Raw genomic sequence first — 27,630 nt, 5'->3', positions numbered from 1 at the left:
CAAAGGAAATATTAGTTCTAACTATCCTTATAATTTTGTATTTTGAGTATGTTTGAAACATGGAATGAACACATGATCAACTATCTTCAATTTTTATCTCTTTTTTTTGTTTTAATTAATAGTCTTCAAAATTAACAAATTGGGCACAAGTTTTTCTCTGACTGCACACTTAGTGTATTTCACATAAGTCACTTCAGCTTGTAGGTTTCAAAATATAAGATGCAATGCATCAAGCTCACTGACAAATAGTATCCAAGTAGCAAGTGTGTTTTACACACGGGGTGGATAATACTTACCAATGCCAATAAAAAATAAAAATAACAAAATCAATTTGAAATTGAAAGTGCAGTATAAACAGTCCTTCTGCTGTCCCTTCTAGGAAAGGTTAATTTAAAATGGTTCTCGAGATCATTGCTGTTTCTTTTATGCAAAACTCCCCATGAAAACCTGATTTACCCCTATCCCCCGTCTTAGGTTATCTGCAGGGAACAGATGGTAACATCCAAAGTACAGAGTTTGTAAAAGAACTAAACATTTTCTTATCAGACCTCAGTCAGACACTGAAATCTATCCAAAGAACAGAGATTACTGATGAAAATTTTTCTACAAATCAGTTGGTGAGAAATTTAATATCTGCCTATAAAAAATTCATTATAATAAAAGGAGCCTAAAGGGGTGAAGTCTGTTTATTCTATTAGCCTGAAATTATTTCCTAAGCAAAATAGTATTCTTTTGTGAGTACTGCAAATGAGAATGGCCAGATGTTAACTTGCTAATTATGACCTTCGATTGAGTATATTTAAGTGAAGTGGTAGTCTGCTTTTCTGTTGCCGCAGTTTTATCATAATTATCATTAGACTTATTTCTAAAGGTTCAAAGCTAAGCTGTATGAAACTCAAATTTCCCAAAATGCAAAGAATGAGATAGAAAATTATGAGCTGTCTGACAAAAAATGTCTTTGTACAGTTGAGTTTTTTTGTAGAGAGCTGTATGCTCATTCCAATGAAATATATTTGCTGTAGCCAATGCTATCATGATGTTATCTTGGAGGTACTTTGATATTTGGGTGACAGACAAATAAAGCTTAGAGTTTCCTACTAAAAATATCTCTGCTTTTGGAGTTAGAAGTGAAAGCTGAAACAGCAGCTAGAGACTTAATGGACTACTAAATGATCTGTGACAATTGGGAAGGAATAGCTACAGTGGCTTGGAAATTGGCTGCATTTTTAGAGTTGATTGGTATGGATGGTTACAGCTCCAAAACTAAAAGTTCTAAGTGGACAAAGTGTCAAATAAAGTGCTCAGATTCGTGGGTACAAATGTAAAAGCTCTTGGAATATTGCTGCTATAGAATTTTTGGATTCCTGGTAGACCTGATATTTAACTATAAATTTATAACTCTTAGCAGAAGAAAAAAATATTTGATTGCTTTTTAATGTCTTCAAATATCACAGATATTACCAGGCCTGCAGAGAGAACTCTTACAGGACAGAAAATACTTGCTTAGTAATTGCAAGAAAAAAGCAAGGGCTTCTCCTTCTGTGGAGTCAGAAGTGATGAGTGTTGACATGAAAAGGGAATTCTGGGTTTGTGTTTGTTCTGCACTGGGACGGGTGAGAGGGAGGGATGGTGCCAGGTTCTTTCTGGGTCTCAATAAGAAACAAATGGCTTAATAAAATATCTGCTTTAATAAGGCAGAATAAGAGGAGGAATATAGATAGCAAATAAATCTTACTCCCTTCGGATTCTGGGAACTCTGTGCTCATGCAGCATTGGATCAGTCCCTGAATGGATTTCTCCACTCATAAGAAATTCTTGCTACGCTGTTAGATAAGGGAAGGGCCACGCTGGTAGTGTAATCACCAGTACTGAGTGGGAGCTGCCTACCGGCTCCTCAGTCACAAGGAGGTGGCTGAGTGTATCCTTTGGCCAAGGGGTTTGGGCAGCATGACACAGACCTGAAGACCACGCTGGACGTGGAGCACAGCACAGCCTGCTGTGGGAGCTGCAGGGGAACTGTTACATGGATCACTAACTCCTTGATGTACAGCGGTCTCCCGGTCAGGATCCCTACAATATTATAAATAGAACATTGTGTGGTCCTTAATTTCCGGAGGGCATTGCCCAGTTCTTGCTCACCGATAAAATTTATTGCATACTTTCCTTCATCCACTAATTCCACCTACTCTCTCTTACTGCAAATACTATCTCAATGACTCTGCTGCCTCTGTAGGCTCTTCAGCACTCTTCAGCACTAAAGTGGCAGTTGTCTCTGCAAGAGAAAGTAGTAGTAGTCCAGAGATAACGTATACATCATAATCCTCGAAGTAGAATGTGTGGGAGATGTTACAACTCTTTTAAAGGGGCAATATGGTATTTTTAATTATTGTGATGATATCTTTATTCTAAGTTTCATTAAGCAGATGACTGTAATGTGATTTCAACATGTCCAGAAAGGTAAGTTTTGCAATTAATAAAACCCCAAAATTTACTTATATAAACATTTTCATGTAACAGACCGTATGTTAGAATAATAGCATGTGAAGTGGGTGAAAGTCGGAAAGACTCATTATTTCTTATACAACTTTTTTTTGAAGTATATAAATAACTCCGGATTCTCATAAAGGTTACCAGTGTGTCTTCTTACATCTTTAAAATAACGAACAAGTATTTCCTAGTCCAGAGGACTTTCCATGGTTTCATAGCTCTAGGAATGACTCGTGCTTTAGCAAGGAGGGTTCTGTTCCTGTGAAGCAGCAGGCAGGTGGTATGCGTAACCTCTGCTATCTGTCTGATTTGAGCACATCAATAACAATGGGAATGCACTTTTTTCACTAGGACCTGCAGTACCTACAACTGTACTCCATAAACATTTCCATAATTACTGAGACTCCTTGCTTATCCTTTTGGAAAACTACTCAGAAGAAATTGTATATGTATTTTCTCTATATTCTTTTTCAAGGGAAACAAGAGAAGAGAGAGGCATGAAATATTCATTATACTTTCATAAATGGGTAATTGCGATATCTGTATGTTAATTGTGACATTTAAAATAAAGTCGTCTTCCAGATAGTTATGAAGGTTTAATATAAACTTCAGATAAAGTAAGTGAAAGCAATTTCAAAATAAATTTGAAAAATACTTTCTGAAATACTTACCTCAAAAAGATTACTTCGGTGAAAAATGACTGCTAAGATTAGCACAGTAGAAATCACCTGAGATTTAGAATTTAAATTGTAAGAAAAACTTTTACTAAAAAGGACACTAAGATTTGATTTATCTTGTGCTAAGTAGTTAAGAGTTTATAAATCATTAACTCCTCTTGAAGCAGATGCTGCTAAGGGCTTCACTTGACGACAACTATTCCTTCAGTGCTGCAGCTTTCGGTTCTGGCACAGATCATGCTTTTGCAACAAAGCATACGGTAGAAATATATTCGTTGTCAGAACACCTAATTAATTAAGCCATCATTCATTCAAGATTATGTGCAAAGAGTACCTGTATAGGTGACATGTGTACTGCAAGTGTTTCTTACTCTGGAATTAGTAGTGTTTGTTTGAAAACTCTCAGTCACAGGAAAATAGTTGCAGATAGAAGGAGCGTGTTGGAAATCGTGGGACTGGAGAACATTTCTCAATATACCAAGACTTTCTCTGCAGCAGTCAAGAGACTCAATATGATCACTGCAAGCATTTGTCAGGATTGCTCTTCCTTTAGCAGAAAGCATTCTATACTTCTCTCATTCTGACAGTAGTGATTAGCATTTCTTTTATGATTCCTAAATTTTGTCAAGTGAAGTTTGGCGTATGTCTTTACAAAAACAAGAGATGACAAACAATTCTGCTCAGAATCACCTTTTTCAGCTTTTTTCATGTATTGCTTTGAACTTTGTTCGTGTCCTAATTAGCCTCTATGGCTTCGTTAACACTTTGAGACTAAATTGAGATACATTGCTTCTATGAAGCAGTTGCTTTATTAAGCTTTTGTTTGCTCCATTTGCAGCAACTTTATCGAATTAGGCAGACTTCTTACAAAGGTGTCTCTACCTCGGTCAGTTCAGAAGGATATACATTTTTTTATTTTATATATAAAATACCTTTTTATTTTGCATTATGGTAGAAGGGTGAACATACATAATTCCCATCTGATTTATATTCAAGAAAGAGATTTTATTGTTGGCTTGGTAGGCTTCACCAGGGCAAAAGAACATTTCTCTGAAACAATCTGAACAGGACAGGACAATCATAGATCACAATAAGATCATGCCTTTAGTTGCTAGGTCACATGGCCTGTATATGCACTGGTTGGCTGGAAACATCTTACATTTAATTTATGCATTATAATTAGGTGTTAGAGGCTGAACATAGCTGATGAAGGGTAATCTTAAAATCTCTCAGCTGTTAGGGGGATCCATTACAAATATGTAGAGGTGTCAGTAAGGATGGGCTCTTTGTTGCAAAAGAGGGGCATCTTGTAGTAAACGTTGCTAGGAAAAATTGGAGTGCTGTTCTGTATCCGTACACTGATGATCAGAACAATGATTTTTGGGTGAATAGCACCATCATAGTGCACTGCATGAGCAATGAGAGAGGTGTCATCATCCATCCATTACATAATGACTCCATCTATGGAATTGTTCTACTTGCCATAAAATACTTGTTACAATCTGTTAGCTTCAGGATCTTCAAAATACACTGCGACATCTTAACAGATATGTCTCGGAATATCTAAATAGGTAGTTGTATTGACAGTATTATTCACCGAAGATTACTCTGTGGTTGATAACATCAAGAAATGCAAAGATTTCTTCTCTAGAGGGGAAGAGCATATGAGTTGGTAGGGAGATGTCTTTTTAATCATGCATTTCAGAGATCTGCTTGTCTACCAATACTGTTATTCTGTTGTGGTTAAGAAAATGCAGTGTCAGAGTCACCACAGTCACTCCATTCTGGCTTGAGCAGTATCGCTGCCTGGAATTCAGGAGCTTGTGAGCGTCTGTTCTAGTCATTCTGTCTTTTTTCCTCACATTGGTCATTCGGACCGATAGACACATGCATCATTCAGGCCTCAGTTTTCATACAGTAAAGTGTAATAATGTATTTGACTATTTAAACATACAGAACATTTTGGTTCAGGGTAAGAAACAGTCCATAACCTTTACATGTGCTGCAAAATGGAAATGGTTTCACTTCAGGAGCAATCCATTTTCTGTGAGGGCTTTGTTTCTCAGTACTCTAGAATATTAGAGTTATTGGAAGCTCATGAGCCTAGTATAACATCTAGCAGCTATTTCAGCACTCATCCACCAGTTTGGTAGCATGTAAATTCTCTTCATCCTACAGTGATTATCAGGCTTCCATGTTAAACAGAAGAGTTAACTCAAATTTGGAATGTAGATCTGATTCTTCACAGTCTTACTTGCTTGACATATCAATGTTCTTTGTTGCATACAGAAGATGGTGAGCCCTGATACAAGTGGCTTTGACTCTATTTACAGTTCTTTGTAAGACAGAAGTGATACTTTAGACCAAATCTCTACACTTTCAAAAGTTTGGATTTTCATTTAAACCAGTTTATTCACCTGCTTTTCTGGTGTCATTTGTCCAAAAGTAAAACATTTACTAATCTTTAAGATTATGTTTTATAGACAGGTGCTTGTAAAGAATGACAAAATAATCCTGAACTGGACAGAGAGAGAGAATAACTGAGATTCCATCCAGGCCCATTTTAGTGTATTCTTTAGTATTTGATGAACTAGACTTCCCCAAGGAAATTTCTGTGAGGATACAAGTTACTTTTGCCGTTTTCTTTAGGGTATTCTTTAGAGGACCTAAGTAATTTTCTTTGCAATACTGCATGTGCTTTTGCTAAAATACACTCATTGTTTTGGCGTCTCGTTCAGCTGCCTGGCTTAATAAAGCCATACAGCAATTTTGCTTGGATTAGGTTTGCAAAATGCTTCTTTTCCTTTTAGAGTAATATTGATTGTAAGTTACTGGAATTGCCATACATATAGAGAAATACTCAGTAAAGACAAACTTGTTATTTTTCAGGTAATTTCACCTTGTTCTGACAGTGCGTGTATTCATATGTTGCTGTGTGAAATTTCTTTTGTAGTGTCCATAGGCATTGTATTTTAGCTCTTCCCTGGCTCTTCAATTTGGGGCAAGCTCAGGACCCTCCATGTCAAAACATTGATGAATCTCCAAGCTAGTCAGTTCTCACTACTCTCCAGAGTAATGATAGCCAGTAGCATGAAAATATCATCTAGAAATGCATACTCTGTAAGAAAACAGTATTTTCTGTACTATGTGTTTGTTGTTGCTTTGATCTGTGCTCTTTTAGGTTATTTGTTACATGCAGTTCCTTTGATTCCTTTGTGTACTGTGGTGAGGGTACCAGGTTGCTCTCTCTGGTTGAGTACACTCATGTTTTCACAGCTCACAACTCATAGCTTCCTAACAGAGCTGGTCAGGATGCATTGAACTGTTCGTGACTGAATAGTCTTGGAAAACCACTGCACTGTAGTGGTTACTTCTCTGCTTTCGAGCTTTTAAATTCTTACTCCTTCTGCTTGTGTCTATGAAAGTGGCACATCTGGTGACAGTTTTCTCAGCCAGCTGCTGAAGTATACAGGTCCTTATAGCTGCCATTTTACATACTACCTTTATAAGGGCAGAGTATCCGTTCTTCATTCATACAAAATTCCTTCTTGAAGTGGTGCCAAAGTTCCAGACCAGCCAGGCAATTAGTCTTCCAGTACTCATTTCCAGATCTTATTCTTTTTTGATTGAATTTTATACTTCACATTTGTGATTTCGTAAGGACCCTATCATTTCTTTTAACAGGTCCAAGTCTTTTAGTTTGTTTCTTTGCTTGTTGCACTGTGGGAATATCCAGACGTTCAGCTGACTTCACACAACGATTGTTCAGGTGGCTTTCTGGCTCTGTGTGGACTCGAGGAACTTCCCCCTCCATGGCCAAAGGAAATCCTGTTAGATCCCTGGGAAAACTTAGTGTCTGTGTTGTATGGTATTTGGACATTTGCCGTAAGGCCACCTGGAGTTCTGTCTTTGCTTTCACCTGGCATTATGTTAGTCTAATAGTATCCAGGGCTGTTTCAGCCTTCAGTGGAGTGATGCTGCAGTTGTTCGTGGGAGTCCTCAGGCCTTCTCCTGGGTGGTAAAAGGCAAAGGTAACTGTTCAGATGAGTCATTGCGGTAATGTACATGCAGACTCAAAGAAGAAAGGTTACTGGTCAGTAACTGGTGTTCTTTGAGTGGTATAGTCTGCATGTACATTAGTCTCCTACCTGCCTTTCCCCTCTCTCTGAATCTCTTTCAGGTTTGATTGTGCATTTAAGAGGAGCTGAAGTGGTGGCGGATGCACTCTGCCCTGTATGTCATGCCGCAAGCGGGAAGAGGGGAGGAGCTAGGCTGCCCCTCCCGGGACACTCCAGGGCAGGCCACGAGCCCACCCGCTCTTAGAGTATATGTATGGACTAAATATCTCAAAGTACAGCAGCCGTTCGTTGGTAGGTAAATTTTCTTTACTGTATTTTCACAGGTAAAGCAGTAGATTTTATTTTACAAACAGTTTCATTCATTGACTCTATGGATGATACGCATGAACGATACAGCCGTGGGGAAATTATACCACAAAACTGCATTACACTGAGTAGTTCCCTGTCTCTCTAATGGTTTCTCTTCTGGACTTTTTTTCCCCCCATCCTAACCTTTTTTTAGATATTTGAATATTTTCACTCTGTTCAATTTGCCATTTCCATTGAGAGCTACACCAAAATTTGAAATTACATAAGTTGTAATATTATTTAAAAAGTAAAAAGAAACAATGTCTTGCACAATTGTAGCTAAGTGTATGAAGTAACATGTAAGATTGTATTTACTGTTAGAAAATGAAGCTAGAAACTGAACTGAGTTCTGCAAGAATCAATTACATTTTTAGAATCATATTGTTCTTTAAAACTTCATAGTTACAGAAAAGCAAACATTTGAGTTTAAACATTCTTTACACAGCTGGGTTCCTCAAGTGTCGTTTTTTTAATCACAGAAGCCTTGTAGTAATTTTTTAATCCACTGCACTTCCTGCCCATTAAACAGAAGAAGTAGATGCAGGGTCTAACCTGGCTTAAACTGGAGATGTAGTTGTCTCTGCACGCAAATACGTAGATACAAATTCTGCAAGTGGTTATTTTCAAGTATAGTTTCTAAGAAGTGCAGATTATGTGAATTGTGAGAGCTATTACGGAAATACGATTCTTACGTGCTTGTACTTGGAGTTCTCTGAGACATATCACCTTTGCATGTATGACACATGGGCTTTTACGAATTTCGTAGAGTTGAAGCAATTAGTGTTGTCTTGGCAGCTCAAAGAAATTTACAGTTGGTTTTCTGTGGCTTTGCCATTTATACATTTTCGGTAAGATTAAGGTGTAGCTTATCTGGGCATAGTTACAGCCAGCAAAGTTCAGTGAAACTTCTGATCTGTGGTGCGTGAGATACATGTGTTGTAGATGTGGATACACATAGATAAAATATTGTAAAGAACTCTAGTTTTAGAAAGTTACTGACTTATGTGTAATATCAAGCTGCCTTTTCACATTCTGAGAATAAAACCCAAAGCAAACAGTCTTTTAAACAACCTTAGATGAACATGAAAGAATGCAAAGGGGCAGAAAATATGGAAAAAGCCACCTTGTTCTGCACAATTAATCTGAAGTTTTATGTCTCCAAAACTAAGCATTTGTATCTTGTGATAACAGGTCTTTGAAGTGCTGCTTTAATTTATTATTATTATTATTATTAATTACTATTAGTGAGCAGTATTAATTAATTTAGGTGGTGTTATGCTTTTTTCTTTTTCTTTTCATTCCAATTGATATTTTAACTTGTAGGAATAGTCGGAGGAACATACATTAGATTTCAAGATTCTTACTGGGAAAAGTAATACTGGAAAGGAGACCTTATGTTTTTCTTTAATTTTTAATTGGTTTCGAATAAATTCTTAAAAAAAATAGAGTTTTTATAACTGCTGTAATATTTATTTTAGTAATTAAATGTATTTTAGAAAGAAATCTTTTATATGTGACAGAAATGAGACACATGAACTCTGGTGCTTTTGCTAGTACATTTTTATTATTTAAAGATGAACATGTTTGCATATATGCCCACACACATGGGTACTCCATATCTGCCAAGTTCAGAGTGCAGAGGAAAGTTGTTTCAAGAAACAACTTTTCAAGAAACAACTTTTGGAAAATACTAATTCTGACTCTTCTGACAACTCATAAGTTCCATCCCTTCCTCCAGGCATCTGAGGAATGCTGTTGTGTTGGAGTGACCAGTCCTTTCCAGTGGGTAGCTGGGATTTCAAGACCCCAGCATGCACACTGGGAGGATACCAGTGGTACCAACAGTAGATGGGAACAGATTTTTGTACAGGAGGAGACAAACCTTGTGCCTTGCCACACATGGTGATCTGATCTAGATCCACTTGTAGATTTTAATTCAGTTTGTTAAGTCTTGCAATAAAATCACAGTTTTTCTTGTTTATGCTAAGACTAATATGCCAAGGTAATTAGCTTGATTTAAGAATCCCTCCATTGTCTTTCTGAGAGGAAAACAGCAAAAGACATTTAAAACTACACTTTCATTTTGTGGAGTCAATCTTTTATGTGGCCTATACTGTCTTCACCTTTCTTCAGAATAATAGAATTTTTTTTGCCGGTCTCGCCCTTAAAAAGCAGACTACTTCAGTGTTGGCAGTCCTAGTCCTGGTGGTTTTACCAGCAAACACTTCAGTGTTTGCACATCTCTCTGCTTGACTTTCCTACTCATTTGCATAGATGAACTCTGTGAAGGATTGCACTTCAGTGCCTACTTTTTTTTTCTGCTTTAGGGATAATTATAATGAATAGTAGCTTTTAGAAGACATGAAGTACTTTTTTTAAAAAGGTTACGTTACAGGCTGCATAGGTATGTTGAACCTTGAAATATTTGATAGCTGTAATTTATTTCAAATGGAAAATGCCTATAATTAAACTTCCATTTAAAAAGTAAGCCATTTAGAGAGTACATTTTTATTATCTTTAGTTTTGCATTTCAGTAAAACAGTTGCATTTTCACAACTTCTTTTAATGCATTAGCTTAGTATTTAGAAAACCATATTTAGAAAAACAACAATGTAAAATGACGGCATTGCTGAAAACTGCAAATATATCTGTAGAATCTTCAAAAGACCACTGACTATGTTCAGTAAAATCCCAAGAGATGAAAAGATCTATTTAGAGACATAGAGATGCATTTCATCCAAGTCTCTTGGCTACAGTGATTATACTCTGAACACAATCTTAATATTTCTCTTGCTTTCTGCCTTTTTTGGTGCAGGAAGGAAAAAAGGGTTGGAGGTAATAGAAAATGTCAAGCATGTTTTGCTGGTGTTTTAGTATTTCATTCTCTGGTATTCTTAAATGATTTTAAGATTGATTACTTGCAAAGTTGTTTGCTCCACACATAAGAATATCTTCATGCCTTTGCATTTCAGCGAAGCTTTCAAGCAATGAGATTGTGAGCATAAGAAATAAACCTTCACAAGAAATAGGGAAAAAAATATGAAATTAATTCCAAGACTATATAAATATTTCTAAGGCCTCCCCTCTTTTTCAAACTGAATGTTGAACTCGGCTCTTTATCTTTCCTCAGTGCCTTTGCTTTATGGGTATTCATGTTCTTGCATGGTCCTTCAGTACTTGATTCCCCCTTTCAAATTAACGGACAAGTCATGATCAGCTGAATAGAGAAGATTCAAGCTCCTAAATAATACAACAATGAGGAACAATGGGGTTACTTTTATCTTCCCCTCGCTGCCGGCTTTGTATTTGTGTGCTGTGATGTGAATTTCTGATTCATGCAGTTACTTATGCTCTCTCATGCCCTAGTATCAGGGATAATCTTTAGTGAGCTGAGGTCTAGAGTAGTTCAAGCCACATGACTAATAAAGGTTGTTAAGAGATCTTAATGTCCCCATTCCTGTATTCCTGAAACTCGGTGGTCAAAATTACATACAGTTTTCTTAGCAAATCTGCAACTATGCAGATTTTCTCTTCTTTGATATGTTCTTCCATATTCTCATTCACTATAATTTCTTCATTATGATGTTAGATAATCATAACTGAAAATTATCTCAGACACCCTTTCAGTTCTTTTAGCGTGAGACCACACAGTGTGAAAGAAAATTAAATTCATACTTAATGTGGCTTTTTATACAACAATTCTTATTTGACTTGGATTGCTAAGGAAAGTTACCATTACAGCTTTAAGAACATATTGTTACGGTTTTTCCTTGCATTTTGAAACATACTTTCCTAAACAGGGTTTATTTGCAAATATATTTGCAAATACAGAAGTTACATAATTTTATAAAAACTTGTAGTTTTCAGAAGGTCTGTTCTGGAGAATAGGGACTTTTGCATTTCTAAGCACTATCAGTAGTTTTTCCCAGAAGCCACAACGATCTTTTCAGTCACATAATGTTGTTTTGAGAACTTCTGTACAGTATGCATGTCTGTAAAACAGCTTATACTAACTTCTGTTTAAAAGTCTGATGTAAATAAATTTATATTGTTTCATAATTTCATATTTAACATTGATATTTGTTCAGCAACTTCAATTAAATTTTAACATATTTTAAATGGTCCTTCATATGTGATTAGTGGTGCATATAAGGAGAAATAGCTAAGTTTGCATTGTGCTAGAAAAATTTAGCATGTGCCAAAATACTGAACATCTTTGTTAACTATAGAATTACTTAACCAGTTTCAATATTGAATATAGAATGGAAGAATTCTGTATGGATTCTTTACAAAAACCTGCCTGTTTATATTCTTTTTAGCATTTCCCTAGTCTTTCCTAAGGAATGTTTTAAATGGTAACAGTGCACAGGTCACATTCCAATGGTTAAGGTGTATGAAAAGTATGCATACGTATTGAGAATTATTTTTACAATCTTTGTATTATGAAGTAAATGACATATTGATAAGAAAAAAAGTATATGTGTTAATCCCAGGCATAAGCACCATGATACCGATTTGCAGGAATGTATTCTAATCATTTCGGAAGCATATACACATGGGACTGTTAACACACTCTCGGAGCAAAGTGATGGCAAAAACAGGGCAAAAAGACAGACAAGAAATACCATAGAGACTGTAGTATCATAGAAGAGGAACAGTCCTCGAGACCTCGGCTCTTCTGTGTAGGCATTTAGTCTGATCCATGGTGACCATTTTATGCCCAGTTAAGGGTATTACTCATAGTCTTAAGATCTGTGTGGAAGAGTAGCATACAGTAGCAGTAAGAGGACTGGAGGAGTCTTGCAACCTTTCTCGAGTTTAAATTCCTGGCTAACAGCGTGCTTCATAACATTGTGTCAATGGATGGATGCCTCTGTCACTCTGAAAAGGGAATAATTAATTACACACGTAGAACTGCTCTACTCCATTACTTAAATGAAGCAGCAGTCAAGGACAGAAACATAACGTGCCCATGACCATGATGAGGCATTATTTGCAACAGACTGCAAAAATTTGCTAAGATAAGTAAGCCACAAACCTCAGTTATCTCCAAAGATCAGGGAACTGTTCCATGTATTCTAGAAGGGAATCCCTATTTGTTTCTCCTGTTCACTCACTCACAGAGATTAGAGGATGGTACATTAATGAAGTTACAAAAAAACCCCTCACTTTACTAATCATGACCATTGTGCATTTTGTGAGCAGGTTTCTTGGGTATCATGGGGGCAGCATTATCCCACAGAAATTATTAGTAAGAAACGGTTACTGGAAATACAACAAATACTTAATGACAAACATGAATGGCTGCTGGAAAAACCTACCAAATTAAATTATGATATATTTTTTCTCTCTTGAATCCTTCAGATCAAGGCTGGGTGCTTAAGTGAGGAGATGCTTGAGTCCTAGAATTTATTTTAAATAAATTAAATTTAAATACAGGAGGAACTGACCAAAGTTCTGTGACTTGCCCATTGGATTGCAACTCAGACTAATGGCAGTTTTGCATCTTGGACATTGAGATGCTTAAGTTATCTCCACAGAGGGAAATATGTCTGTAAGTGTGATAGCCATTCACTTATTGAAATGTCAGGTAGCACTAGCTTAGGTGTGGTGCCACAGAATACATCTGTACAGCTTTTGGCCTTATTGTGTTTTAATGTGATGGTGCTTATACGAATTTGCAAGCGTGTATCTGCAGGAAACATAGGGTCTCTGCACTGTGCCATGCACTGTAGGCATTCTTTCCATGACTTAATGAACTTAATTGGCCTTAAAATCAATTAATTTACACGTGAAAGACTAAGAGAAAGAATGAGGCAAGATTTTTCTGCACTGGTGAAATCAACACTGGTCATGAGAAAATTCAATAGGATCATAAGCAAAGTTTTTGAGGAGCAGTGTTAGAACTGAAATAATTTGAAGATGGCACAGTGCGTAGGAAGTTGAACAAGTAGTTCCAAGTTGGGAGAGAGGGGACTGATTGAAACAAGAGTTCCTTGGAGCAAGAGCTGGAAATAAATTGTATGTTGGACCCGAGGTTTTCTCATTTAAATGAGAAAAATTTAAATGTATTTAAAAGAGAAAATACAAAGAAAGAGGTAGAGAGAGGACAGGGCACCAGATCTAATCCAAAGCTTAAGGAGACAACTGGGCTGACATGTTATTTCTGTGCCGCAGAAAATAATAATGAATGTAATTATTCTAGGACTTCAATGAAATCGGAACAGATTAGAATCACAGTTGTGTGGTTTTGAAGTAAAAACGTGTCTAGAGGAATTGACTGTAGTGACTTCATTTCTCCTTGTCTACCTTGACATTAGAAAATAACTGATAAAGCCTATTTTAGGATATTAAGCAAGCTATTTATTGGTGTTTTTTTTTCCTGGCGGGGTGTAGTTTTGTTCTGGCTTCTTAAAATTTGGTAGTAGTTCAATAATGGTACTGTTTTCAGAGCCAGATACTATGTTTTGTATCCATCAGCGTAATTCCATTGACTTGAATGGAGTGACAGTGATTTACATAACCTGTTGACCTAGTCTGGTTTTGTCTTGAATGCTTATCATCAATGAAACAATAGAAGAGAAAGATGCACAAAAATTATTTAAAGAAAATTTCCCTGGTTGAAATGTTATATAATAATTCTGTTTGTATAGCATCAGTAAAGACAAATATCAGGTCCCTGGCCTAGAGGAATTCTCATTTGAAGACACAGGAAATTCAGTTCTATGCAAAGCCAGTGGAGAATAGAGCTGGACTGCTGGCAGCAGCAAAGCGAATATGAGGAGCCTTTTGTCCTCAATTGATCAGGGTGGTGCTTCCTTTTTTTTGATACTTAAAATGTCAGTGAGAATGTTTTGTGGAACAGAGTTTTGTGGGCTAGAAAGTAAATAAGCTGAATATCAGTCTCCAGTTTTTTTCCATGGTTTTACAAGCTCTAAGTGGTACAATTTACATTTCTAAAATACAATGAAACCCAAACTTACTGCCTCATAGTCAAAGGTCTTCTTACTGAAAGCTTGTGTGTCTAGTATGACTGGAACTTGATAGAGAATTGTATGTTTGCCTAGGTGCACTGATGGAATAGCAGTAATAGGCATTTAATTATTGCTCAGTTTACTTGAAGAGTTAGGGCGTATACTGATTTCTTTAGCTTTTTGTAGGCTATCACATGACATTTTTCCCTGTTAACTGGAGTATTGCTGAACTGTAGCGAAATGAGAACAGAGGAAGGATTTTTTTTCTCTATAACCAGTTGGAGTTTGGCTGGTTTTGTTTTATTTTACTAAAGATAAATGCTTCATTTAAAAAAAAAAACCCACAAAATCTCTCACTCCTGTTTTATACGGACAAATTTTTCTTGATGATAATAATGTTAAAAATATATACAATATTAAGCTCATAACTTTGCCAAACACGATTTTTACACTGAACTTCTCTCAAGTATTCTCTGAAATTTGTGGCTGTTGGAAGCCAAGACAAGTATATTTCCAGATGATAAAATAGAGAAGATGCCACCTCTTTAAAATAATTTTTCTAATGCATATCTATGCTATTGAAATATACAATTTTAAAACTTAAAAATGCTTTTTACTATTGTAATTCATATTTTTTCAAAACATAAGTCAAAAGTCAGACTTAATTCATTTTTATTAAGTTCATTTATATATGGGTCTGAGACATTATGTAGTTCTTTTCTCTAGCTTATTTGAAATATTCGTATCACCAGAAACTTCTGGTAATTTACAGCCCACCCAAGTAGAATGCCGTCCTCCAAACAGGAGAGTAAAAAGGTGAATGTGATTTTAATAAAGACGAGATAACGCAAAAGGGAAAGGGGAAGTGGAAGGGATGAGTAAAGAAAGGAGCCATAAAGACAGAACCTTTGGCTTTGCTACTTCTACAAGTAGTTCTTGGATACATTTGCATGCTGGGGCTTGCAGGCAGATGCAAGTTTATGCTGCCTGCAATTTGGAAGAGGCTGTATATGAGCTTTTGCTTAATTTGGAGTTACATAGCAGTGCTAAGCCTGCAGAATATACACCTGAAGATTAATCCAATTTGGTACTACTTTTTAAAATGTTCTGGACAGTTTTATGGCCATCAACAATATTGTATGCTTTTTGAATCGGTATATTGCTCAGATCTAATTTTATGATAAATAATAAGCTTCTAGCCAACAGTCACCAAAACAGTTCGTTCCTCCCCAATATAATACTCCAGAAACACAAATGGGTCCTAAACTTTTTCAAAGAATGAGGTTTCTTTGCTAGAATAAGGGTAGCTGTGTAAGTACTTGATCTGACTGATTTCTGCAGATGGATATTTTACTGTGTAATATGTGAGTGTACTTCACGTAACACAGCTAATTTTGAGCTCCAAGCAGATAGTCTGCTGCTGTACTAGCCCACAGTAGACAATGAAAGGTAAGTGATATAATCATACTGAGACTAAATAAATTTACTGTTTATGTCAAATTTAATCAGTTTGAAAACTAAAGTGTTATGTAAAAAAATGAATGCAAATCAAATTAAACACTTTTCTAGTATCTTGAGTTCTCCAGTATTGTAAGTTACTGAATTTACATGACAGATTTATTAAGCTTTCTTAGTCCAGCCTTGGAATTGGTGTACACAGTCCTATTGAGATGTTGTAGGGTATATAGAAAAGATGATTATAGATAATCTTTTGTGTTGCTGGATCAGGTTTATTATTGCATCTTTTAGTAGATAAGCTTAAAAATTTGTGGTTCTTACTTTTTTCAGGCTGGTAAAAAGTGGAGCACAGAAACCAAAGTTACTGTAACAAGAATCAACCATGTAACCTGAATTAAATGCACATACTCTATTAACGGGTGTCAAAGCATTATATCTCAAAATCAAAATAAACAGTGATATAAATGAATAACTGTGAGTTCTTGTTTTCCATTTCAGGTAAAGAGATGGAGAACAGAATTTCAGTTTCCATTTCCAAAAATATTATGATGGATACTTGAATCATTTTGTCATATGTTGCTTATAAATAGTAATTAAAAATCTTTGTATAAAAAGCCATGAGTGATTTTAAAATTCCCCACATTTATTGTGTATGTCTCTGTTTTTAAGACATTTCAAGTCTTCAACTGTTTTCTGAGGTAACTGTATCGCACCTATTACTTGTTAGATCTGACAGGATTCCTGTTCTCTTTCAGGAGACGCTGATAGATTGGTGTGATGAAAAGGAACTTAATTTGATTTTAACAACTGGAGGAACAGGGTTTGCACCACGAGATGTCACTCCAGAGGTGAGATAGTCCTGGAATAATAAATGTCTGCCCTTTGGTGTAGAAGTGTATGAGTTTGGGGGAGGGGGATGATTTTTTTTTTTTAATTTCCTCTGAAATTTCCTCCTCCTAATACTTTGCAGTATCTCTGGGCAGGTTAAATGATATACAACTTTAAAGCAGAAAAAGCAATAGGACATTACAATTACTCTGACCTTGGATTTTGACCCAAAATGGTTTTCAAACTAAGATGTGCCATAGTATAACAGATTTCCAGTCCCCTTCCAAAACAAAATTCTATCAGTGTTTTGGCATAATTTTCCTTAGCACTGCAGTACAATGCTGCTAAGCGAAAAAAGTGTGTGGGTTTTGTTTTGTCTTGCAAAAGGAAAAGTGGGATAAGAGAGATCCCTTAATTCTCCCTAGCAGGCTACTGCATTGACAACTACTGCATTATAGGTTAGAATGTAAGAGGTAGATAGTAGTGGGGAAAAATTCTATGCAAAGCTACTATTGCTTTGCTTGACACCATGCTGTCAAAAAGGTGTAAACAGGCACAGAGATGGAGGTGACCTGCAGCAGTAAATATTGCACAGGAAATCTGGTTACATCCCATTTGTAAGGAGCTGGGGCGGGCAGGTGGGGTGGGTGCGGGGAGGAAACTTAACCTAATAACCTCATGGTCATGAGGTGTAATATGAAATAACTGTGTGATTGCTGTTGAATTATTTTGGTATTTGTGGTTCCAAATTAGATTAATATTAACTTTTAAAATCACAGACTTTTTTTTGTTTGCTTATGTTCGCTATCAAGAATCAAGACTGAGTCTCTGAAGTGTTAATTTCCATAATATAACATGTTTAGATTTCTCTTAATTGCTCATATAAGTTTTCAGTTGCTTAGACGTTCAACTTAGAGCTGATCTGAGTTCATTATAACATGCCTCCAATGCTATTTACTTACAAATTTTTTTCTCAGCCATGGCTGCAGTTTAACTTTTTTTCACTAGGAATCATTTGTTGTATAATGTTTGTATAACTAAAGAAACATGTAAAGAAAATGCTCCTGTACATTCCTTCTGATGTTTTAGATTATTTACTAGAAACCTTAAGTAACTAAAACCTAAGGGTCTGTGAGTCACTTTGCTAAAGCAACACGAAAGTGAAAAGTGTATTGGTTGAATTGGTCTCTTACTTGCAAACTAACTTCATGGTTTTGAAGGTTGTATTCTCAGCACTCTGTAGAAGCAGGGCTGAGTTTCTGCATCCATTTTCCTGATTTATTACTTTTATGCAGAGTCAAGCCTTGGCAGTAGTGCCAGAGGAAGCACTGCAGCCAGTACCAAAAATCAGCCACAGAGTCTCAAGCAGCATTTGGGACAAGAAATAAACAAATGAGAACTCTGCTCATAAACACCCAGTATTTTCCTTACATTGCTTCATTGCTGTTCCTCAAACTGATTATTTAAGACAGGTGGCAATGATTTGTTTGATTGGTTTTGATGTTGCAGCGAGCCATTGTAAAAATTATCTGAGTTGTTTGTGTTGAGTTGTTTACTGTCTTTAGACTCTATAATAAAACACATTAATATAAAAATCATTAATAACTTGTATTGACAAAAAATACATTGTTTTAAAATGTAATAGGTATGCAAGACTTCGGTTGGTTATAACAGAATTAAGTGTTCTGACTGTCGAGTTATTCCCGTACTTAAAAAGAATTTATATAGCACAGTGTTTACTCACTTTTCATTCATTTAAATTGGATTAACTTGCAAGGCTAAACCTAAATCACCGTGAAGAGATTGAATCCCAGTTTTCATTACAATGTGGCAATGATAAGTTTTGTTCTTATCATAGGGCTTATTAGGTCATTCATTCAAACAAAGGCTAAGAGAAGAAAATTAGTTTGCTGGTATGTGTCATAACAAAAACATATGAAGAAGCATAAGCTTTGGCCCCATATTTTAAGCCTTTTGGGTCAATGAGACAGCCAATTCAAGATGGAAAAATTCATTATGTCAAAATGAAATACGCAATAACAAGCCTTCAGGAAAACTTGCATTGATGTAGAAAGTGGTTTTAATCTCTTCTGTGTATGGTGTTCATCCAGCAAACTCTCTTCTCATTGCTGAACTGATAATGAAATGATGTGATCATTGTGCTATTGATATGTCATCTTTAAGACATGATTTTAAAACTGGTAATAACTGAATTTGATACTGGAAGACGTTCTAGCATTTTTCCTGAGAATAGGGAGAGTACTCCATCAGGTCATATTTCAGCTGGAATGATTCAGTCCTGCTTCTCCTTAATCTTCCTGTTCTTACTCATAGAAAACATGTTTTTTCTTTCTTTTCTGAGCACAGATACGTAACTGCTATTGTACCGTACAAGATAAAGCTAGATCCTGGGAGTATTTACAGCCCAAAGAATTAATGTTAATTGAATTTTGTAACTATTGATCAAATTGAAACTAAGTGCCTAGTGAATGCATGTATTAAAAATAACTTCTTGAAACTTCAGAAATGTATGATTAAGTTTCAAAAAAAATTACTTAGTTTTCCCACTCACTTTGCCTTTTGAACACTATATCAGAATCATAAAAGGTTATTACAGTTGTTTCAATGATGTGTAATGATTTTTTTCTTATAATGGAATAGATTATTTTAGGGATATTCACAATATCTGATTTTCCTTACCTATCTCTGGTCCCTAAATTTATAGCCTCGGTCTAGCCCGTGGGTGTGGAGAAGCTTTTGAATTGGTTACTATGATTCATATTGTGAGGGGCGAGGGTCAGTTGAATTAAGCGGTGTGAATATCCTTCTCCTTCTTGTCTATGTGACCAGAAGTGATGAAATGCATGTGGGTATTTAAAAAATAAAATTCACCCAATGGGTGGCTGAATTTGACGGAAACTGTCTTGTAGATGTTATTAGTGGATGCTGTAATTCATCTATTGTGCAGGCAGTTGATGGTCATTCGCCTTTGGACTTAAAACAAAAGTGTAGGCTTAATTTTGTAGATACAACCACACTTTTTTGACTATCTTATTTTGCCTATAATTTATGGGGGTTGTGTTTAAATCCATACTGGAAGCGGTCATACAGTCTGCTGCTTGATTTAAAAAGTGTTTGGTGGTGGACAGAGGTCAGGGCTTTACACATGGACAAAGTAAATTAGGGAACTTTTGGTTTATATTTCCAGAAGCAAACATTTTTTTCCTTGGAACTACAATACTTGAGCGGTAGACAGCTACAGATCGTACAGAATGTTAATGATAATATACATTAACTTTTGTGAAAATATTTAAATAATGTGGCAGCATTTTTAATGATCACTAAGTATCCTTTGATATAGAAATATATTTTCTCTATTGCTGTTGGTCAATACAAGGGAGAAAAGAAAAATCTCATGTATATAGTTGCTCTGCACAGTTTTCTATTTTGTCTTCTGTCTTCTCTATTTTTACATTTATTCTTTTACAAAATTGTACATCAAAAAAATTCACTTATCTGCCCCTAACAGAGTCTTCTAGCTGTTTTCTTATCTTTTATCTCTAGTGTGGCTTGCAAGTCTTGTTTGCCCCCCTACAAGAAATAGCAACAGAAGTGAAGTTATTGTGCCTCGACTGACATCTTTGAGCTGTGTTGCTCTATGTGTTCACAAATAGTTCGGCCACACTGCAGATAATTGTCAGCCCAAAATTTTAAAGTAAGACTTTAGAAGAAGCATAGAAGATCTCTTTTCCATCATGTAAAGCCAGACAGAGGTTTCCTTACAGTCTTCCTTCTTTTCCAATGCTCTGGAAAAATTACAAATGCTCCTTTTGACTCTTGCTGATTATATTCTTCAATATTTATAGACTGTTTTTAAATGTATTTAGACACATACTTGTTTTCATTTAATGTGACAATACATGCATATTGTTTAGTCTTTCATCAAAGTTCTGTACTCCATGAAAACAAATCATTGTTCTCTGTTACTCCCTCCTATTTGTCAGCATTTTTCTGAAAAAAAAATGCATGCTCAGAATGATCAAAATACACCAAACCTAGCCACACAAAAGCCATGTCTGGAGAGAAGAAAGTCTCTATTCTGCTGTGATATAAAGTCTTTGTATATTCAATTCAAAATTGCACCAGTGTTTTTATAATCATTACCAATTGCAAATTTTATATCACCTGACTTTTCCCAATTCCCTAAGGTATCTTTCACTATTGCTGTTTCCCAAGTTTCTCCTTAGAATTTACTGTGACTTTTTCTTCAAATTCCATATTAATTCTACAGACTATTTTAATGCCTGTATCCTTCCATTTTTCTGTCCCAAGTAGTGTTGACAGCCCTCCTGATCTCTATTTTTGTAATTTTCTTGTACTCTGTTTGATTCCCCTTCAACTTTGTTAATGAAATAAGATGCTTGGGACACAACAGGTTATGTAATGTTATAGCCATACTCTCACAGCCACATGTGTTCCACGCAGATTAACCCAAATCCACAGAGGCATTTCAAATCACAACTTCCATTTAATAGGTGAGAATTTAAACTAGAAATAATATTTAGGTTTTTTCATCCTCCCTGGTTCAAATGGTGCCTTTCCAGACTAGCAGGATTTCTAGTATTGTTCGGTTTGGCTATGGGAGTACTTCTGTTCTTCTTAAGCAGCAGTATTCAGCTATTCTTAGTGCCATACCAAAAACACCTTAGTGTTGTCTCTGGGCCGAAAGAAACTAATTTTCTTTTTACAAGCTGTCACTTCAGGATGGCTCCATAGTGAGGGGGAATGAAGTCTTCATCTCACTTGGGACATTAGTCATTTTGTGGTAGGAATACTATGAAATCATACAACCTCGAATTACCCAGGCTGCTGTTTCAGTTTTTTATCCTTCAAAGTACCCTCCAATTCAGTAACCTTTTTTGACATTTATTTTTGTAGTCTATCTTAAGACTGTAGTTTTCCATATCTCTTGATGGAGGTCTTACTCCCTGATAAATTTGATTTCTGTGTAGAGCTATTGTATAATGAAATGTGCTGTGTATGTATGATGTCTGATCCTGCAAATTGCCATCAGACCTTTTCAGGTTCTCCATATTTCTTCAAAAATTATGTTTCCAACACAGCTTGCTCCTAAAGGGTCTGAATTATGAAACCTTGCCAGGTGCATCTAGGCAACAAATATGCTTAAATAGGATAGACTGCTGTGTGACAGACTCCTTCCAAATTCTGTGCTCCTCTGCTAGAAGTTTATCAGTAACTCTGTAAGGTACTATTCCCTTTTTCTTAGTCCTGCAGACAGTTCCTAGCTTATATGATTAGGTCTTTATCCAGGCCGCTTTAATTTTTCAAAAAAATATATTATTTGAAACACTGTATTCGGTGTTATAAAAATCCAAATATATTTGTGTGCCTTACTAATTTAATTAAAAATTCTATAATTAGATTTTAAACCTCATATTTGGAAGGCATGTTATTACAGCAGAATTGGTATATTTAGTTGCAGAACACTCTCCACTAGACAACTATTACCAGCTTCTTCAAGAAGCAGCAGTGTACAGATTATTTGCGCTACACAGCACACTGTCAGGTTACAGTAGTACCTGAGTCTTGGGAAATTCCAAACTGATTTAGCTGACTTACAAAGTGCTAAAAAGTGTGCTTTCTCCTCTCTTGTTTGAGTTTCTCGAGAAAACTTGGTAACATGCCAGTATCACTGAAGAGCCTGGTTGAGCTATCATCAACTGCAGTCACTGCATGGGAATACCCGCAAGCTTGCCAGTACAGCTATAGTGAGAAATGTGAGAGGGAAGGAAGCCAGATCCTATTTCAGCTCCATTTACTCGAATATCAGAGCTTACACAAAAAAAGAAAAGAAGCTACTCACCCCACCCCAAACTCCCAACCAAAGAAAACCCCCAAAGGGAGAAGAAAATATGTGCAGAGAGCACATTCCTGAAAAATGCTAAATTTGATAAGTAAAGAGGGCTTGGTAAAGTCTTGATATTCTGCTACATAAACAACAGTTTTGAATGTGTCTCATTGTCTGTGTATCCAGCTGAGATACTGGCTTGAACAAGTGTACGTCTCTCAGCTTGTTTCTGTCTAGATTTCCCAGCATAGACAAGTATGAAGATGGTGGGGTCAAAAAAAGGAATAGGAATACAGAGGATACTTTTATCTCTGTATGTGGGATTGATGTGTCTAAAATGGAAAACTGCATATTTTTCTGACATTCCCTTTTTACAAAGTTTCAAATGTCACAGTGGATATAGAAAAAGGTCAAAAAGAATGTATGATGGCTAGTAGAGATGCTTCCTGTGAGAGTTACGCAACTCTGTTTAGTTTATCATAAAGAATACTGGGGAATAACTTGATTTTTACCTGTACTTTCTTTGGGAAGTAATAATGTTAGATACCAACGGCTTTCTTAGTCTGCTAAAGAGAATTGTAACAATAGCTGGTGATAGGGAGGTCGAGCCAGAAAAGTCTAAGATCATCATAATGGAAGGTTTTTAGGTGTTTGGATTGGTTTGTTTGTTTAACAATGAGAGATTAATTACACAAACAAATTCCCTAAAGAAGAGCTGGTTTCTCTGTTTTAATCCTGTCAAATCAAAAGCGATTGATTGTGGGAGAGGCGTCTTACAAAACGCAGGTTATCTTGGCCTTCTTACAGAAGTCATGGATGGTATGTATGAGTTGTCAGGTGCGGCAGGCCAAATTAGATCTAGCCTTATGTTCTGTATATGTTAAATGAGAAGATAGTTTGAATCAAATAGATCCTGAAATAAATGCATAAGCAATTTTGTTTCCTGCGTCCAAAAGGATTACACAAATTGCTTCTCTGTTTCTTTTTTGAAAACGCAAAACTGTTGTAATACTGGCTGAGGATGCTGGGGCAAAGATCTTTTAAATTATTTAACTAATCTGTTAACCTTCTTTGTAAAGGTGTCTGACCATCATATTCTAAAGATAATACTAATACAATTTCTGTGTAAGCACTTGGGTATTTCTGCCCATTTGAGGATCGACTTTTATTTGCTTTATTTTAGCTTTCCTTAATACTATCAAATAGCAAATAGAAGTTTGGTTTTCTGTCTTTCAAATATGCATAAAATATTTGGAAGCTCTATTGAAAAGAAGAAAACTGTAGTAAAACGTCAGTAAGGGATTTGAATGTTTCATAGAATCAGAAGCAAAGCCACAGTAATGAGCCAGGAAATCTTGCTTTTTTTATCTGAAATTTTGCATTTAAGTGTTTTATTCCAAGGTAATTTCAGAATGGAAGTTGGAAGAAGACTCAGCATACCATGTGGGTGGACAAATGGTTCATATCCGAGTGATCCCAAATACTTTCAAAAATAGACACAGAAGAACAATATGGTTATAATTTGCTTTTTATCAGGGTACAGAGAACGGTTCTCATCCTCTCAGCATTATTGATGCCTTTTAGCCATGTTTTCACTGTAGGGACCACGGCTCATATGGACATCTCTTTGTTAGTTTAAATTAACTGGCTTGGCTGCTGTTAGCAGTGTAGCTGCAACAGTGGGTAGATCCTGCAGTTCTTTTTCTGTAACTAGGGGAGAAAAATATGCCTGCCATAGGACTTTTGCATAACAAAATTTTCAATTTGGAACTTTTGGAATTTTTTTCCTTTTAGGCATTTCTAAAAATAATTTCCATCTTCACAGCAGATGATAGAGAAACTTCAGGTTAAGGCAAAATAATCTTGAAAACACTGTCAGTCCTATAATTATGCAATTCTTGCCCTTAATGTGTCTTTTTTTTCTGGTCATAGTCCATTACAAAAAGTTTAATAAAAGCTTAATACAGAGAAAATTAACCAAAAAATGTAAAGACACGTTAGGAAGACTTCTCTGTGAAGGCAGCTTAAAGAAATGATAACTAGAGGGCAAATACTAGTTCGGATTTAAGATGTATCTAAAAATTTAGTGAGTTAGTCCTTTTGATATAAGCGCATCAGAATAGCAAAATGACTCACTATTAAATCTAATACTTATTAAAGAGTAGAGAATTTCTCGTTTGCTCCTTGCCTGCTGTATAGGAGCTCTTCCAGCCACTAAGTGGAAAGAAAGTAGAAGAGTCTTGGGAAGCAGCTGTCTTCAGCAGTTATTCTTAGGATTAATTGATGCTTCGCCTGCTTCTGCTAATTGCTACCATGTGAAGCAGTGAATCTTTAGCAAAATGTTAACTCAGTATAAGTACCAGAAGAGAAAACCAAAATGACTATCATCACACTCAGGCATGAAAGTCTTATCAATTATGGAAAAGAATGTAATTACTTTTTAACCTTAATTTGGGCCATTCACAGATATTTTAGCTTCTTGTCACTTCATGCATATATTCTTTTTCCTAGTTACTTTATACTGAGAATACCCAAATTAATAGTGCATAATCTACTAATGATTGTTTATTATTGGCATTTAAACTTTCACCAGATTTCAAAAGTCCATCTTTTCTTCCGCAAATAAACATTTGCTTATGGTTCGCTGAGATCAGTTTGTCATAGTTCATTTGCATTGAGCCTTGAAAGGTCTCCCTTTGGAGAGAAGGTGCTAGCAATTTTGTTCTTGATGTAGTGCAGCTAACTGTAGTTGCTGCTGGCCACAAAATCACAGGATTTGATAAAACTGCCATGCATGCTCTAAGTACCTCATATTCTATGATATTAATTATCTACTCTGGTTCAGTCAGTATATGCTATTCCTGGCTGGTTTATGCCATTACTAATCATAGGATGGAAATCCCTTGGTCTTCTCTGCCTAAATTTCCTGGCATTCTGTTCTAAGCCCAAATAGTAGTGTTTGATACAGGAAAGTTTGGACATGGAAGAAATTTGTATTTTATGACCCCAATTTCTAAATTTGAAGTTATGTTAGCCTCTGTTATTCCTGCGCCTTGCTCTGCTAAAAGGCAACTGAGTGGTATCAACCCAGAGGATCAGTATAAATAATGTTCCATCAGCTTAGCCTATTATTACTGTATTCCTTAAAAGCTTTGTTGTGTATGAGTACATGGCAAATTCATATGGATTTTGTCTGTGACCTTGCCAAATCCTAATTCAGCAGTGCACAGCAGAACTAATGATTCCTTTGTTGCATCTAAGGTTCTCTACACTATGCAGGAGAGGGAAGAGTTGGCTTCTTGTTGCATATTATTGCATTATTAAAGTGAGATGTAGGTTTTCAGTGTAAGAAGTTAATGTGCAGGCAGATAAATACACAGTGTGGACCTAAGAGGACAGAAATAGTGAAGTTTGATTCCTGATTTGTTGACTTTCAGTTACTAGGAAGATATGTACTGAATAAAAAGACTCATGACTGAAATGACAGATGAGTTAAATTACTGAATTTTATTACTGCTGGGATTTTCTCAGTTCTTACATTCCAAAGTTCATTACATGTTTCTGAAATAGAGCAGCAGCTAAGAGTTCTGAAACATGGATTAATTTGTTTGAAAAAACAACCATGTTAAATAACAGAGTGTTTAAGTTAAAGAGAAGAGGAGATTCAAGGTAAAAAAAGGTGTTGATAAGTTTCAGAAATTTTACTTTTGCAACTCTTGCCATAGAAGAGGGTTACCCCACAAGACTCGTAAGACTAATTCTTTTCATTAGAGTGTGGGTGTATCTAAGCCAGATTCAAACACCAGCCTACACCAGTGATTAACAGTTAATGACTTCTTCAGTTTATCTCACAAATGGCCAGCAGTGGCTAATGGGTACTCCTGTTCATCTTCACAAGCTGTTTTGCAATGGATATGGGAATGAGCTCACAAGACCATCCCTTTTCCCCTCTTATACACCTTGTGCTAGAGGTAAGTGTGGTTTTGGGGAATAAGGGTGGGATGTCATGAGATGAAAGTGATGTGGGCTTCTTAAATTTTTCGCAAACCTCAATAAAGGCATGTATCTGGGGATGGGCAAAGATTCAACTGAATTCTTATTTTTTGCCCAAAGAGGTTACCCAGTCCTAAACTGACATGCTTTCCTTGAACTGGGAGTCAGAAATCCCTTTTCTCTTCTGTTTTTCTGCTGCAGAAATTCCCAACATTCCCATTATGTGGGCTCCAGAGAGGGGTAAGCAACATCTTCAATCCCACTCAATCATTTCCAAACTAATTCTTTGCTAGTATTTTTTTGCTTTTTTAATCATCATCAGAAAAAGATCTTAGACACATTTTTCCCATTTGTTTGATTTTCTTGTGGATTCTCATATTTTTGTTCAATAGGAAGGTCCCATGGCCTCCCCAAGTGCTAGGGTCAGACTCATGCGCTGTTTCCATTTGTCTGCTATTCTCCTGTAGATTTTCATGGTTCCCTCTGATCTAATGATAGTACCAGCGGGTCAGCATCTAGATTCTTGGGACTATTTTGTTCATGTTATCCTAAGTTATTGAAAAAGCGCTGCCACCCTGCTGCCCTGCCAGCTGGTTGGCAGGCTTATGTTTTGTCCTTGCTGACAGTCGCATCTGATTATTCATGGGCTTTGGTCTTTTGCTGCCTTGCCTGTCTGGGGACTGCCTGGCATCCACTACTCTCTTTTATTCTCTACCTGCTGGCTGTGTGGCGTTGTCCTCCTGAAATCTTGGCCCTTTGCCTGACTGTCTGGCGTTACCTCTTGACCAGCTAATTGCTTGACACTGACTACCTAGTGCCCTGCCCATCAGTTGAATGGCATGTATTGCCTCCTTATTGTCCTTTCGATCTGATTGCACATGGGTATTGGCCTTCTGCTGCCCTGTCTTCTGCTCCGA

The 27,630-nt window shown here is 36.3% G+C and overlaps 1 protein-coding gene across 1 annotated transcript in view; it reads left to right on the top strand.

The window, feature by feature from the left end:
* GPHN (gephyrin) overlaps positions 1-27,630 on the top strand; it is a gene marked incomplete at its 3' end in the record, with an annotated part of 180,068 nt that overhangs the window by 49,669 nt on the left and 102,769 nt on the right. Inside the window, exon 4 of the mRNA XM_010287600.1 lies at positions 16,779-16,871. Within this exon, the coding sequence (XP_010285902.1) occupies positions 16,779-16,871 (93 nt within the window). The remainder of the gene's footprint in view (positions 1-16,778; positions 16,872-27,630) is intronic.

This window comes from Phaethon lepturus, unplaced genomic scaffold, assembly GCF_000687285.1.
Source record: "Phaethon lepturus isolate BGI_N335 unplaced genomic scaffold, ASM68728v1 scaffold875, whole genome shotgun sequence".
NCBI classification, from domain to species: Eukaryota; Metazoa; Chordata; class Aves; order Phaethontiformes; family Phaethontidae; genus Phaethon; species Phaethon lepturus.
This window is presented reverse-complemented; position numbering and strand designations above follow the sequence as displayed.